The following is a 16,668-nucleotide window of genomic DNA, read 5'->3' on the forward strand; positions in this document are numbered from 1 at the left end:
TTACTGATGATCGATAAAATTTATAGAAAATATATAAAAATTTCAAACAATATTTATTATTACGAGCCGTTTCCGAAATAATTGACGCGTTCCGTACATAAAACTCACTCTGTATATCAACTGGAGCGATTACATTGAGTCAAATCCCTGTTTTTACTGATGATCGATAAAATTTATAGAAAATATATAAAAATTTCAAACAATATTTATTATTACGAGCCGTTTTCGAAATAATTAAAGTGTTCCGTACATAAAACTCCCTCTGTATATCAACTGGAGCGATTACATTGAGTCAAATCCCTGTTTTTACTGATGATCGATAAAATTTATAGAAAATATATAAAAATTTCAAACAATATTTATTATTACGAGCCGTTTTCGAAATAATTGAGGCGTTCCGTACATAAAACTCAATCTGTATATCAACTGGAGCGATTACATTGAGTCAAATCCCTGTTTTTACTGATGATCGATAAAATTTATAGAAAATATATAAAAATTTCAAACAATATTTATTATTACGAGCCGTTTTCGAAATAATTAAAGTGTTCCGTACATAAAACTCCCTCTGTATATCAACTGGAGCGATTGCATTGAGTCAAATCCCTGTTTTTACTCATGATCGATAAAATTTATAGAAAATATATAAAAATTTCAAACAATATTTATTATTACAAGCCGTTTCCGAAATAATTGAGGCGTTCCGTACATAAAACTCACTCTGTATATCAACTGGAGCGATTACATTGAGTCAAATCCCTGTTTTTACTGATGATCGATAAAATTTATAGAAAATATATAAAAATTTCAAACAATATTTATTATTACGAGCCGTTTTCGAAATAATTAAAGTGTTCCGTACATAAAACTCCCTCTGTATATCAACTGGAGCGATTACATTGAGTCAAATCCCTGTTTTTACTGATGATCGATAAAATTTATAGAAAATATATAAAAATTTCAAACAATATTTATTATTACAAGCCGTTTTCGAAATAATTAAAGTGTTCCGTACATAAAACTCCCTCTGTATATCAACTGGAGCGATTGCATTGAGTCAAATCCCTGTTTTTACTGATGATCGATAAAATTTATAGAAAATATATAAAAATTTCAAACAATATTTATTATTACAAGCCGTTTTCGAAATAATTGACGCGTTCCGTACATAAAACTCACTCTGTATGTTAACTGGAGCGACTGCATTTAGTCAAATCCCTGTTTTTACTGATGAATCTTTTTAGTTAGCGAACATTGTCTGGATAACCTGATTTTACAAAAAAGAAGAAAGAAAATAATAGTTAATAGGCATCCATTTTGATTATTGTAATTGTATTTTATTTAATAAGCATAAATCGGTTATTTGTATTTACATTTTCCAATGTATTACAGCAACGAATCAAATATTAATTGAGTCAATTAAACTAGTACTTCCGTTTCGTATTTAGCTTTAAAATAGCACCTTGAAAAGTTTCCATTCCATGCCGGCGAACTATTAACCTAAAATTGAATGAAGACAACAAACACTACAACTAGAACATGGAAATTTATTGCTTGATGTGTTTTATCAGATGATAGTCAAGAACGACCGAACCCAGTTTGTTAAACTATTAATCACGCTATCATTTTTATCGGCAATAAATAAATGAATTACGTAAATGTGTTTTTGGATTGGTCGGCTTGCCACTAATACAGAAACGTTTGTTGCCAAAACAAAACATTTTTTACACGACGCATAAGATCCAAAACTTTTTCGAGTACACTGAGGAAAGAAAATAAATAATAGAGAATTATAAACATTTTATATTATGCAAAATCATCGAAGTGAAACTGTCAACTGTCAACATTGACGTGGCTACTCCGGAGCGTTTTGTAGTACGGAACTGTCACTTTCATTACATGGAACACTCAAAACGCAACTAAATGAATACAGAACGAACAACTTTTAGATGGCGTCGACTAAAAATGTTATTGCGCTAATGTGTTTATTACTACTAATAACAATATTATAAATTTTCAACAATCAATAATGTGAAATCTTCATTATTTTCAAATAATAAATTACTTTCCATACTATTTGGTATAAACAATATAAGTGCTTTAGTTTTGAAACTAAACTTGAAGTCAAATGAGAATTTATTTTCAAATAATATTAGTTTGAAGTTTTCGGATTTGTAAAGCGAACGTTATTACGTTTAAAACGGCATAAATGTCTGAGGTCGATGGAGTAATTACTTTTTTAAAAAGGCGAAAGGAAAGAAGAAGCTTTCCGACTTGGACAATTATATGAGATCGTCACGGAAACAGAAGAAGCTGTATTCATCGTAGAAAACAATTACGATACGATTTTTTCGAATAAAAAAATTTGATAACAGTATGAGACAAAAATATGGCCAAGTCAAATTTGAAGCTGTCCAAAAACAGTGAAGTATCAGTAAAAAATTATTCAAATTATTCTTAGGCACGTTTACGATCAATTATTTCTGATTAGTAATTTACTCAGGTCGAGTTAACTTATTCCAAAATCTATCGACTATAATATTAGTACAGGCAAATTAGGCCATTTGGAGCCAAAACCTTAAATTAAATTAAGAGGTTTTGATTTTCTAGATTGTGGGATATTTTGGAATACTGAATAAGCCTAGTAACTCTTAACACAATTCTCTACGAAAAAGTATCTCGGGTATTTTTTCCTAACCTCAAAATTTTCATCTTAAAAGGAGTTTATAGACTCAAAAATATTTTAAATCGCGAATAACTCGAAAACTAAGAGGAATTCGAAAAAAACTGACGGAACAAAAAATATACAGCACAAAATTCTCTACAAAAAAGTATTTCGGGTATTTGTTCCCAACCTCAAAATTTTCATCTTCAAATGGGTTTATAGACTCAAAAATATTTTGAATCGCGAATAACTCGAAAACTAAGAGGAATTCGAAAAAAACTGACGGAACAAAAAATATACAGCACAAAATTCTCTACAAAAAAGTATTTCGGGTATTTGTTCCCAACCTCAAAATTTTCATCTTCAAATGGGTTTATAGACTCAAAAATATTTTGAATCGCGAATAACTCGAAAACTAAGAGGAATTCGAAAAAAACTGACGGAACAAAAAATATACAGCAGAAAATTCTCTACAAAAAAGTATTTCGGGTATTTGTTCCCAACCTCAAAATTTTCATCTTCAAATGGGTTTATAGACTCAAAAATATTTTGAATCGCGAATAACTCGAAAACTAAGAGGAATTCGAAAAAAACTGACGGAACAAAAAATATACAGCACAAAATTCTCTACAAAAAAGTATTTCGGGTATTTGTTCCCAACCTCAAAATTTTCATCTTCAAATGGGTTTATAGACTCAAAAATATTTTGAATCGCGAATAACTCGAAAACTAAGAGGAATTCGATAAAAACTGATGGAACAAAAAATGTACAGCACAAAATTCTCTACAAAAAAGTATTTCGGGTATTTGTTCCCAACCTCAAAATTTTCATCTTCAAATGGGTTTATAGACTCAAAAATATTTTGAATCGCGAATAACTCGAAAACTAAGAGGAATTCGATAAAAACTGATGGAACAAAAATGTACAGCACAAAATTCTCTACAAAAAAGTATTTCGGGTATTTGTTCCTAACCTCAAAATTTTCATCTTAAAAGGAGTTTATAGACTCAAAAATATTTTAAATCGCGAATAACTCGAAAACTAAGAGGAATTCGAAAAAAACTGACGGAACAAAAAATATACAGCACAAAATTCTCTACAAAAAAGTATTTCGGGTATTTGTTCCTAACCTCAAAATTTTCATCTTAAAAGGAGTTTATAGACTCAAAAATATTTTAAATCGCGAATAACTCGAAAACTAAGAGGAATTCGAAGAAAACTGACGGAACAAAAAATGTACAGCACAAAATTCTCTACAAAAAAGTATTTCGGGTATTTGTTCCCAACCTCAAAATTTTCATCTTCAAATGGGTTTACACACTCAAAAATATTTTAAATCGCGAATAACTCGAAAACTAAGAGGAATTCGAAAAAAACTGACGGAACAAAAAATGTACAGCATAAAATTCTCTACAAAAAAGTATCTCGGGTATTTTTTCCTAACCTCAAAATTTTCATCTTAAAATGGGTTTATAGACTCAAAAATATTTTAAATCGCGAATAACTCGAAAACTAAGAGGAATTCGAAAAAAACTGACGGAACAAAAAATGTACAGCATAAAATTCTCTACAAAAAAGTATCTCGGGTATTTTTTCCTAACCTCAAAATTTTCATCTTAAAAGGAGTTTATAGACTCAAAAATATTTTAAATCGCGAATAATTCGAAAACTAAGAAGAATTCGAAAAAAACTGACGAAACAAAAATTATACAGCACAAAATTCTCTACAAAAAAGTATTTCGGGTATTTGTTCCTAACCTCAAAAGTTTCACCTTAAAATGGGTTTATACACTCAAAAATATTTTGAATCGCGAATAATTCGAAAACTAAGAAGAATTCGAAAAAAACTGACGAAACAAAAATTATACAGCACAAAATTCTCTACAAAAAAGTATTTCGGGTATTTATTTCTAACCTCAAAAATTTCACCTTAAAATGGGTATATACACTCAAAAATATTTTGAATCGCGAATAACTCGAAAACTAAGAGGAATTCGAAAAAAACTGACGGAACAAAAAATGTACAGCACAAAATTCTCTACAAAAAAGTATTTCGGGTATTTGTTCCTAACCTCAAAAGTTTCACCTTAAAATGGGTTTATACACTCAAAAATATTTTGAATCGCGAATAACTTGAAAACTAAGAGGAATTCGAAAAAAACTGACGGAACAAAAAATATACAGCACAAAATTCTCTACAAAAAAGTATTTCGGGTATTTGTTCCTAACCTCAAAATTTTCATCTTAAAAGGAGTTTATAGACTCAAAAATATTTTAAATCACGAATAACTCGAAAACTAAGAGGAATTCGAAAAAAACTGACGGAACAAAAAATATACAGCACAAAATTCTCTACAAAAAAGTATTTCGAGTATTTGTTCCTAACCTCAAAATTTTCATCTTAAAAGGAGTTTATAGACTCAAAAATATTTTGAATCACGAATAACTCGAAAACTAAGAGGAATTCGAAAAAAACTGACGGAACAAAAAATATACAGCACAAAATTCTCTACAAAAAAGTATTTCGGGTATTTGTTCCTAACCTCAAAATTTTCATCTTCAAATGGGTTTATACACTCAAAAATATTTTGAATCGCGAATAACTCGAAAACTAAGAGGAATTCGATAAAAACTGATGGAACAAAAAATGTACAGCACAAAATTCTCTACAAAAAAGTATTTCGGGTATTTGTTCCTAACCTCAAAATTTTCATCTTAAAAGGAGTTTATAGACTCAAAAATATTTTGAATCGCGAATAACTCGAAAACTAAGAAGAATTCGAAAAAAACTGACGAAACAAAAATTATACAGCACAAAATTCTCTACAAAAAAGTATTTCGGGTATTTATTTCTAACCTCAAATATTTCACCTTAAAATGGGTATATACACTCAAAAATATTTTGAATCGCGAATAACTCGAAAACTAAGAGGAATTCGAAAAAAACTGACGGAACAAAAAATATACAGCACAAAATTCTCTACAAAAAAGTATTTCGGGTATTTGTTCCTAACCTCAAAAGTTTCACCTTAAAATGGGTTTATACACTCAAAAATATTTTGAATCGCGAATAACTTGAAAACTAAGAGGAATTCGAAAAAAGCTGACGGAACAAAAAATGTACAGCACAAAATTCTCTACAAAAAAGTATTTCGGGTATTTGTTCCTAACCTCAAAAGTTTCACCTTAAAGTGGGTTTACACACTCAAAAATATTTTGAATCGCGAATAACTCGAAAACTAAGAGGAATTCGAAGAAAACTGACGGAACAAAAAATGTACAGCACAAAATTCTCTACAAAAAAGTATTTCGGGTATTTGTTCCTAACCTCAAAAGTTTCACCTTAAAGTGGGTTTACACACTCAAAAATATTTTGAATCGCGAATAACTCGAAAACTAAGAGGAATTCGATAAAAACTGACGGAACAAAAAATGTACAGTACAAAATTCTCTACAGATTGGTCTCGACGCATTTTTTCAAAAACTCATGGGAAAGAAACGAGAATAAAGCTTTCATTTTGTGTAACGCGCTTTCAATACAATACAAATAAACTTATTCTTGGATATTTAAGGACGCATTTACGAAAAAAAAAAGATATTTTGAAATATCTATGCATTTCCAAAATTGTAAAAATAAGGATACATCATCCCGAGAATGTACTCAATTTAATTTCGGGTTTAATCCCACTTTACCTGTACTATATGAAATAATTCAGAAATCGTTATAAAATTTCATTTTCAAGAACTATCTACTAACTTCTTTCACAACTTTTTTTTATCATATAAACGTACTTTTACAATAAATAACACACAAAAACTTGTAAATTAGTTGGTTGTCCAATTTTTTTCAATATATCCAATCAAACACGTTCGTCGAACGAGCGTATCGCGCTTATTCAATCCTGATATTGCCCGAGGATGTAAACAGGATGTAAACATCACGTTCCTTATTTATTTTATCAAGAAATTTCGCGCACATCGAATCCCATTCTTATTAAAATATGTTTACCATACTTTCATACCCGTCATTAAATACGTTTAATTATTTATACCAATAGAATATTTATTGCAATTGAAGTAAAACAATAATTCATTATTATATTCATAAAGAACTAAAAATTACGCGATTTAAACGCATCATAAAGATTTAGAGCTGCAGAATCCTATAATTTGATCTAATCTTGAAACTAAATAATAGATTTTTAACGAAATCTCATCGTAATTTGTAAATTATAATCCCGTTTTGATTGCAACTCAATCATTCGAAAACTTGATACGAATCTTAATTCTCAAACAAATTTTACCGTCCACTGAATCAGAAAAACGTCTCTCATGATTATAAGTTGAATTAAAAATCTGTTTTTGATAAACGATTTTGAAGAAACTCCAGTTGCAATTAACGAATAAATTAATAAAAACGAAGAACGATTTACGTAGAAGTCGGAACCTTGGACATTTGGTACATTTGGTTGGATCTTTAGGGGTTTGAAATATACGGAAATTCGAAATATACAATCAAATTTCCACCTTATAAACTTGCATTTATCTACCGATTATGTTTTCTACGCCTATTTCTAGTTTTTGCAATGACTCAATTCGTACAGAGTGCAGACACTAGACAATTCTGTCTAGTGTCGATAAACTGCTGAGGGTTCGTGGGGGCCCATAATCTTGTCGACTTGGCTAGACGAGTTCAATAAAGAATCGCACGAATTTTGTTTGAGTTGATTTTAAAATTAAACGCGCATTTAAATCAATAATTTATTTAGATTAAAACTAATAAAGTGATATTCTATACATATTGATAATGTAATATGATAAATCGAATATAAAACAACGCCCCCCGTTTTTAATTAACATTAGATAGTGTAATGAGTAATATTTATAGCAAGACTGTCATTATACCAAAAAAAAATAAATTAATTAATTAGAGTTATATTTTTCACTCCAGAAACTTTATTAAAAAAAAAAACTTTATAAACACAAAAAATTTCGAAATTTAACGAATACTGAATGATTATAATTAATCTCAACGATTGTATTAACTAAAATTCATTTGAATGCACGAAATTTATTATTGAAGGTATAAATTTTTTGAGTTTTGATTTTTAAAATAATCTAGATGTTTCCAAATGTAACTTTAGTAAATTGATTCTGTCTTTTATTGCGAATGGTCATTGATTTTTATAGTTCGTCATAACGAAATATAGGTCAGAAATAAAATATGAATTTACCATTATAAATGATTGGTCATTCAGTTTAGGAACGATTTTTTTTTAGACACTAAACTACTTGAAATGATTCGTTCTACGTCTGATTCGTAAATTTATTATTCAATCACAAACTCAATTATATAAAATCGGGAATTTATCGTCAACAATTTATATGCAAAAGTTGATTATTACAGTGAATTGTTGCAAAATTGGGTGAAAAATGTAAAAATGTACATTTGAATTGATTAATTTGAGTTTACTTTGATTGGATTCGTTCTACGTCTGATTCGTAAATTTATTATTCAATCACAAACTCAATTATGTGAAATCGGGAGTTTATCATCAATAATTTATATGCAAAAGTTGATTATTACAGTGAATTGTTGCAAAATTGGGTGTAAAATGTAAAAATATACATTTGATTTGATTAATTTGGGTTTAACTTGAAACGATTCGTTCTACGTATGATTCGTAAATTTATTATTCAATCACAAATTCAATTATGTGAAATCTGAAGTTTATCATCAATAATTTATATGCAAAAGTTGATTATTACAGTGAATTGTTGCAAAATTGGGTGTAAAATGTAAAAATATACATTTGATTTGATTAATTTGGGTTTAACTTGAAACGATTCGTTCTACGTATGATTCGTAAATTTATTATTCAATCACAAATTCAATTATGTGAAATCTGAAGTTTATCATCAATAATTTATATACAAAAGTTGATTATTACAGTGAATTGTTGCAAAATTGGGTATAAAATGTAAAATTGTACATTTGAATTGATTAATTTGAGTTTACTTTGATTGGATTCGTTCTACGTCTGATTCGTAAATTTATTATTCAATCACAAACTCAATTATGTGAAATCGGGAGTTTATCATCAATAATTTATATGCAAAAGTTGATTATTACAGTGAATTGTTGCAAAATTGGGTGTAAAATGTAAAAATATACATTTGAATTGATTAATTTGAGTTTAACTTGAAATGATTCGTTCTACATCTGATTCGTAAATTTATTATTCAATCACAAACTCAATTATGTGAAATCTGAAGTTTATCATCAATAATTTATATACAAAAGTTGATTATTACAGTGAATTGTTGCAAAATTGGGTATAAAATGTAAAATTGTACATTTGAATTGATTAATTTGAGTTTAACTTGAAATGATTCGTTCTACGTATGATTCGTAAATTTATTATTCAATCACAAATTCAATTATGTGAAATCTGAAGTTTATCATCAATAATTTATATGCACAAGTTGATTATTACAGTGAATTGTTGCAAAATTGGGTGTAAAATGTAAAAATATACATTTGAATTGATTAATTTGAGTTTAACTTGAAATGATTCGTTCTACATCTGATTCGTAAATTTATTATTCAATCACAAACTCAATTATGTGAAATCTGAAGTTTATCATCAATAATTTATATACAAAAGTTGATTATTACAGTGAATTGTTGCAAAATTGGGTATAAAATGTAAAATTGTACATTTGAATTGATTAATTTGAGTTTAACTTGAAATGATTCGTTCTACGTATGATTCGTAAATTTATTATTCAATCACAAATTCAATTATGTGAAATCTGAAGTTTATCATCAATAATTTATATGCACAAGTTGATTATTACAGTGAATTGTTGCAAAATTGGGTGTAAAATGTAAAAATATACATTTGAATTGATTAATTTGAGTTTAACTTGAAATGATTCGTTCTACATCTGATTCGTAAATTTATTATTCAATCACAAACTCAATTATGTGAAATCTGAAGTTTATCATCAATAATTTATATACAAAAGTTGATTATTACAGTGAATTGTTGCAAAATTGGGTATAAAATGTAAAATTGTACATTTGAATTGATTAATTTGAGTTTAACTTGAAATGATTCGTTCTACGTATGATTCGTAAATTTATTATTCAATCACAAATTCAATTATGTGAAATCTGAAGTTTATCATCAATAATTTATATGCACAAGTTGATTATTACAGTGAATTGTTGCAAAATTGGGTGTAAAATGTAAAAATATACATTTGAATTGATTAATTTGAGTTTAACTTGAAATGATTCGTTCTACATCTGATTCGTAAATTTATTATTCAATCACAAACTCAATTATGTGAAATCTGAAGTTTATCATCAATAATTTATATACAAAAGTTGATTATTACAGTGAATTGTTGCAAAATTGGGTATAAAATGTAAAATTGTACATTTGAATTGATTAATTTGAGTTTAACTTGAAATGATTCGTTCTACGTATGATTCGTAAATTTATTATTCAATCACAAATTCAATTATGTGAAATCTGAAGTTTATCATCAATAATTTATATGCACAAGTTGATTATTACAGTGAATTGTTGCAAAATTGGGTGTAAAATGTAAAAATATACATTTGAATTGATTAATTTGAGTTTAACTTGAAATGATTCGTTCTACATCTGATTCGTAAATTTATTATTCAATCACAAACTCAATTATGTGAAATCGGGAGTTTATCATCAATAATTTATATGCAAAAGTTGATTATTACAGTGAATTGTTGCAAAATTGGGTGTAAAAAAATATACATTTGAATTGATTAATTTGAGTTTAACTTGAAATGATTCGTTCTACATCTGATTCGTAAATTTATTATTCAATCACAAACTCAATTATGTGAAATCTGAAGTTTATCATCAATAATTTATATACAAAAGTTGATTATTACAGTGAATTGTTGCAAAATTGGGTATAAAATGTAAAATTGTACATTTGAATTGATTAATTTGAGTTTAACTTGAAATGATTCGTTCTACGTATGATTCGTAAATTTATTATTCAATCAAAAACTCAATTATGTGAAATCGGGAGTTTATCGTCAATCATTTATATGCAAAAGTTGATTATTACAGTGAATTGTTGCAAAATTGGGTGTAAAATGTAAAATTGTACATTTGAATTGATTAATTTGAGTTTAACTTGAAATGATTCGTTCTAAGTATGATTCGTAAATTTATTATTCAATCACAAACTCAATTATGTGAAATCTGAAGTTTATCATCAATAATTTAAATACAAAAGCTGAATATTACACTAAATAATAAAAAAAAATTAATTAACATGTTTGAATTTTGCTGATTGTTCCGTTGAATCTATTCACGATTCCAAACATAACTTTGATAAACTATTTAAACCAATTATCACTTCAATTATTAATTTACAGATTATTTTATACTTTCATGCGTCAAACTTCTAATTCGACTATTGAATAATTGAATAAATAAACTTTGAAATAGGAAATTTTCGGGTAAAGCTTACGGAGACTTCGTATTAAATTTCGATTATTAATTTATCTTAATCTTTCTTCCTGAATTAATAGGCATTGTTTTGAAAGTTTCATCTATATAATATAATGGAGAAAAGCCAAGTGCCAACGTTTTGATTAGACGTTGTTGCAAAGCAGCGAAGCCGATAAATAATTGATAAATGAGCTTCTCGATGATAAAATACACGCCCTCTAACTATATCTTCATCCCCTAAGATATCGAGCACTACAAATTAAACATAAACTCTTCATTCAACCATTTCCAAATATCCGATTTTTGGTATTCGTTTGAAATACCGTTTGTTCAAAACCGCCCAGTTTTGTTATTATAAATTATCAGTATTATAATTCTAGTTTCTAGTATCAGAACGAAAAGTTTTAAAGACTATTAACGCTGAAATCGATTAGAAACATAGTTGATTATCAAAAAATATTCTTTCAGTTTTAAAAAAAGGACGATGAAGTTAGTTCATTGTAGCTATATTACAGCACAGCTGCCTGCAAGACTTTAATAATGACGTAAGCTAAAGTTCCTCATTATCTTTTACTTTGTTACAAGAATTCATGATACAGTAGCTAATAAGATGACAACCGGATATCGAATAATATGTTACGGAGTTTCAATTTGGAAGATCTTAAGCACCGCCGTCGAAATTCAAAATGGAAATTTCAATTTAAATATTATTAATTATCATAGAAAAAAGTCGATTCTAATTGCATGCGGATTTTTTAAATTTATATCCTTTGGACTTTTCTTTTTATTATATTTTTCCGAAAGACTGTATATGTTGAAATACCGAATCACTTTTATAATAAACTAACATATTACGATTAATTTGACTGGATTATTTCATACAACTTTTAGTTATACTGAAAAGCAAGTTTTCACTTTCATTATATCTGAAATTCATTAATAAATTTTCTTTTTGTAACAAAAATAACGTTTTTCCAATTTTATCGAAAAGGAAGAAAGGAAAACACTTTCTTTTGAAAACGTTTCGAATGACTGGCAATTAGTTCTTTGAAAAGAATGTGAATACTTCCAAGATTGCACAATTTTAATAAACACGGAAACCATTCAACTATATATTTACCGTATTAACTTTTATTATAAAAAACTTGAAGGTGGTAAGCAAATTCCAATTAAGGGGTAAAAAAAAAATAAATAATTTCTTTTTATCCGCAGCTAATTCAAAACGAGTTGACCATTGCAACCAAATGAAACAAAAAACTGATTCATTTAACACAAATTAGACCCCTCAAGATTAAACACATCGTAAAATGCGGGGATTAAACCGTTTTTATTCAAAAAAATGTCTAAATATCTTTTGAAAAGTTTTACAAATTTGATCTATACGAAATTTAATCAAAAAAAAGTGTTTGGAAATAGATAGTTTCCTATTAATTTGATGCCGAATGTAAATAATCCATGCATGGTTCGTAATTTAATTGTAAGAACCTCGTATACAAAAGATGATTTTTTGATATAGTTAATTACAAAACTTTTACCGTTTCTAACAGAACGATTATAATTTCACAGATTCTCGATTTGGGTAATTTTCTTTTAATTAAATCTCAACAAAAGTAGTTTAATGAAAATTTTTTTATAAACAAAACTTTGAATGAGTGTACTTAGTACTATTTATAAACTTAATTTTGGTAAATCGACGTCTCATTTACAATTAAATCATTCGAATTTGATATAAATTGAAAATGAATTACTTTTTAGCATTTTTAACCCGATTTTATACATACAAATATATTCATAGTCCGGTCAATTTAGACATAAAAATAATGGTCAGAAAAGAAAATTTCCCGGAGGTAAATATTAGTGAAGAGCTGGGGTTTACTATGACAAATAAAGTTTTAAAAAACCCCAACGATTCTATGTGTGTTACAAAAGATTTATGAATTATTCTCGAAAACGGTAAGTTCTATAAAAAAAATCTTAAATAAAATTTTCTTTCTCAATTAAGTTGACCATTGGAATCAAATGAAACAAAAAACTGATTCATTTAGCACAAATTAGACCCCTCACGATTAACACGATTAAAATGCGGGGATTAAACCGTTTTTATTCAAAAAAATGTCTAAATATCTTTTGAAAAGTTTTACAAATTTGATCTATACGAAATTTAATCAAAAAAAAGTGTTTGGAAATAGATAGTTTCCTATTAATTTGATTGAGAAATTTGATAAATATTATTTTTGTTATTGCCGAATGTAAATAATCCATGCATGGTTCGTAATTTAATTGTAAGAACCTCGTATACAAAAGATGATTTTTTGATATAGTTAATTACAAAACTTTTACCGTTTCTAACAGAACGATTATAATTTCACAGATTCTCGAACTCTTTTAATTAAATCTCAACAAAAGTAGTTTAATGAAAATTTTTTTATAAACAAAACTTTGAATTAGTGTACTTGGTACTATTTATAAACTTAATTTTGGTAAATCGACTTCTCATTTACAATTAAATCACTCGAATTTCATATAAATTGAAAATGAATTACTTTTTAATATTTTTAACCCGATTTCATACAAACAAATATATTCATAGTCCGGTCAATTTAGACATAAAAATAATGGTCAGAAAAGAAAATTTCCCGGAGGTAAATATTAGTGAAGAGCTGGAGTTTACTATGACAAATAAAGGTTTAAAAAACCCCAACGATTCTATGTGTGTTACTAAAGTTATTCGGGGTTAAAGTGAAAATCTCGAAAACGATAAGTTTTATCAAAAAATGGTTAATTGAAACTTTATTTTTCAATCCAGTTGACTATTTAGAACAAATTAGATCCCTCACAATTAAACACGTCGCAAAATGCGGGGATGAAACGTTTTTATTAAAAAAAAAATATTTTTTGAAGAATTTTCCAAATTTGATTTGGTAGTTATCAAACGTTTTGACGAAGGGATTTTGGATGTACTAGAAGTACGAGCCATTGGATTCTAGCTTCATTAATAAATGATTACTGATAGTCCGGTCAATATAGACATTTAAAATAACAAACAATCCCGGAAAGTTAAGTATTGGTGAAGAGCTCGAGTTTATTATTACAAATAATTCGAGTTTTTTCGATTTTTCTCGAAAACGGTAAGTTTTATCGAAAAAAAACCTCCGACCAAAATTGTAGATCTTAAAACTCTTTACAAAAATGGTTCCTATAATTTTTTTTATAAAAGTTACCATTTCTGAGATAACTACAATATCAAATTTGTAAAATTATTCAAAAGATATTTGGATAATTTTTTGAATAAAAACGGTTTAATCCCCGCATTTTAATCGTGTTAATCGTGAGGGGTCTAATTTGTGCTAAATGAATCAGTTTTTTGTTTCATTTGATTCCAACGGTCAACTTAATTGAGAAAGAAAATTTTATTTAAGATTTTTTTTATAGAACTTACCGTTTTCGAGAATAATCCAAAAATCTTTTGTAACACACATAGAATCGATGGGGTTTTTTAAACCTTTATTTGTCATAGTAAACCCTAATTCTTCACTAATATTTCCCTCCGGGAAATTTTCTTTTCTGACCATTATTTTTATGTCTAAATTGACCGGACTATGAATATATTTGTTTGTATGAAATCGGGTTAAAAATATTAAAAAGTAATTCATTTTCAATTTATATCAAATTCGAGTGATTTAATTGTAAATAAGACGTCGATTTGCCAAAAATAAGTTTATAAATAGTACCAAGTACACTCATTCAAAGTTTTGTTTATAAAAAAATTTTCATTAAACTACTTTTGTTGAGATTTAATTAAAAGAATTCGAGAATCTGCGAAATTATAATCGTTCTGTTAGAAACGGTAAAAGTTTTGTAATTAACTATATCAAAAAATCATCTTTTGTATACGAGGTTCTTACAATTAAATTACGAACCATGCATGGATTATTCATATTCGACAATAACAAAAATAATATTTATTAAATTTCTCAATCAAATTAATAGGAAACTATCTACTTCCAAACACTTTTTTTTGATTAAATTTCGTATAGATGAAATTTGTAAAACTTTTCAAAAGATATTTAGACATTTTTTTGAATAAAAACGGTTTCGTCCCCGCATTTTACGATGTGTTTAATCTTGAGGGGTCCAATTCGTGCTAAATAGTCAACATGATTGAAAAATAAAGTTGCATTTAGGATATTTATTAAATTTCTTAATCAATTTAATAGGAAACTATCTACTTCCAAACACTTTGTTTGATTAAATTTCGTATTTTGCAACAAACTCTAACCGTAAGACGGAAGAAACAACCGAATATTTGAGGTGAGAAAAAGCCCCGTGGGTGAGTCGACAAGAAGAAGACAAATGAATGCTCTAAGAATTTTCAGCCTCTAACCCTAATCAAAAACGAGCACGATAAAGTAAAGACAGCAACGCATTTTCTTTGAACTGTTTGTTTAATTGAAAATTACAACGTAAAAAATTATTCAGTGTTTTAAAAATAAATCGAATCTTCGTTATTTTAATAACGTTTTAATCCCAAATAAATACACGGACAGAATCAGATTGTTCGCTGGCCTTAAAATAATTCGGTCCTTGACATTTTCTCTTTAGTTAAATGTCAGGAAAGCGTAAAAAAATAAATAAAAATATTAAAAAACTCAAAAGGGAGAAGCCATAGAGTTTTACCATATTTTTAAAACAATGTTTGCAATAGTAAAAACATAGAAATTTCCTAACAAATGTTTGAAGTTTTTCTCGTAAAATTGATCGGAAGATAAGCGGTATCCACCTAAATCCCTTTTAAATGAGATTTTTTATTTCCGGCTATAAATTCTCAGGTATCTTTAGTACAACCCCAACTCGACAAAAATAGTTGTTTTCCCCTCTACTACTTTGAATATTTATCATTGCACATATCAGTTCAATTTTCCATTTAAACCCACTCGAAATATTTCTTTTCGAGTAAAATTTTAATGAAAAATTAATAAAATACCGCGAATACAGAAAATATTTCGATTTTGGTTTAACTAGATCGACAGAATAGAGTAACTGAAAAAGGGTTTTACTAAATCGATAGATCAATCTTCTTAAGATATCTGCAGCTCGTATTTTGGTACTAACGATGATCCAAAGTGACGATTGGTAAGTGATGTTGTGTCTAGATATGAGGTTAATGCAACGATTACGCGGCGAAAGGACAGTTGTTATCGACGATGAATCGACAAAAGACAAAGATAGGGATCGATCGAAAAGTGTTTGCGTGACAAGTTTTAGGAGTAAACCACCGAGGGACGTTGGCGCTTTCAAGTTGTTCCACAGAAGAGCCAGCAGTGCCATGTAAGTTAATTAAAATTAAAAAGACAAAAATGCTTGTAAAAACAAACATATATCTAGAAGGAAACCACTATAAATAACAAAATTATAGGTATGGCAAGTGATTGTGCGGTTTTTTCATTGTAAAATATCGAGCACTTAACTAATTCGGTAGTGTC

At 27.9% G+C, this 16,668-nt stretch overlaps 1 protein-coding gene across 7 annotated transcripts in view; it reads left to right on the forward strand.

Annotated features, from left to right (window-relative positions):
• Positions 1-16,668, forward strand: part of LOC130448885 (GTPase-activating Rap/Ran-GAP domain-like protein 3) — a 65,327-nt gene that overhangs the window by 24,720 nt on the left and 23,939 nt on the right. The window contains exons 1-2 of one of the 7 annotated variants that reach the window (XM_056786457.1): positions 11,563-11,730; positions 16,254-16,513. The exons of 3 other annotated variants lie outside the window; for them this stretch is intronic. In XM_056786457.1, the coding sequence (XP_056642435.1) occupies positions 16,326-16,513 (188 nt within the window). In that variant the 5' untranslated portion in view covers positions 11,563-11,730; positions 16,254-16,325. Of the gene's footprint in view, positions 1-11,562; positions 11,731-16,207; positions 16,514-16,668 lie in introns of those variants that run through there. 3 more of the 7 variants (XM_056786458.1, XM_056786455.1, XM_056786456.1) reach the window with 3 other exon arrangements.

The sequence above is a fragment of the Diorhabda sublineata genome, chromosome 9 (genome assembly GCF_026230105.1).
Source record: "Diorhabda sublineata isolate icDioSubl1.1 chromosome 9, icDioSubl1.1, whole genome shotgun sequence".
NCBI lineage: Eukaryota > Metazoa > Arthropoda > Insecta > Coleoptera > Chrysomelidae > Diorhabda > Diorhabda sublineata.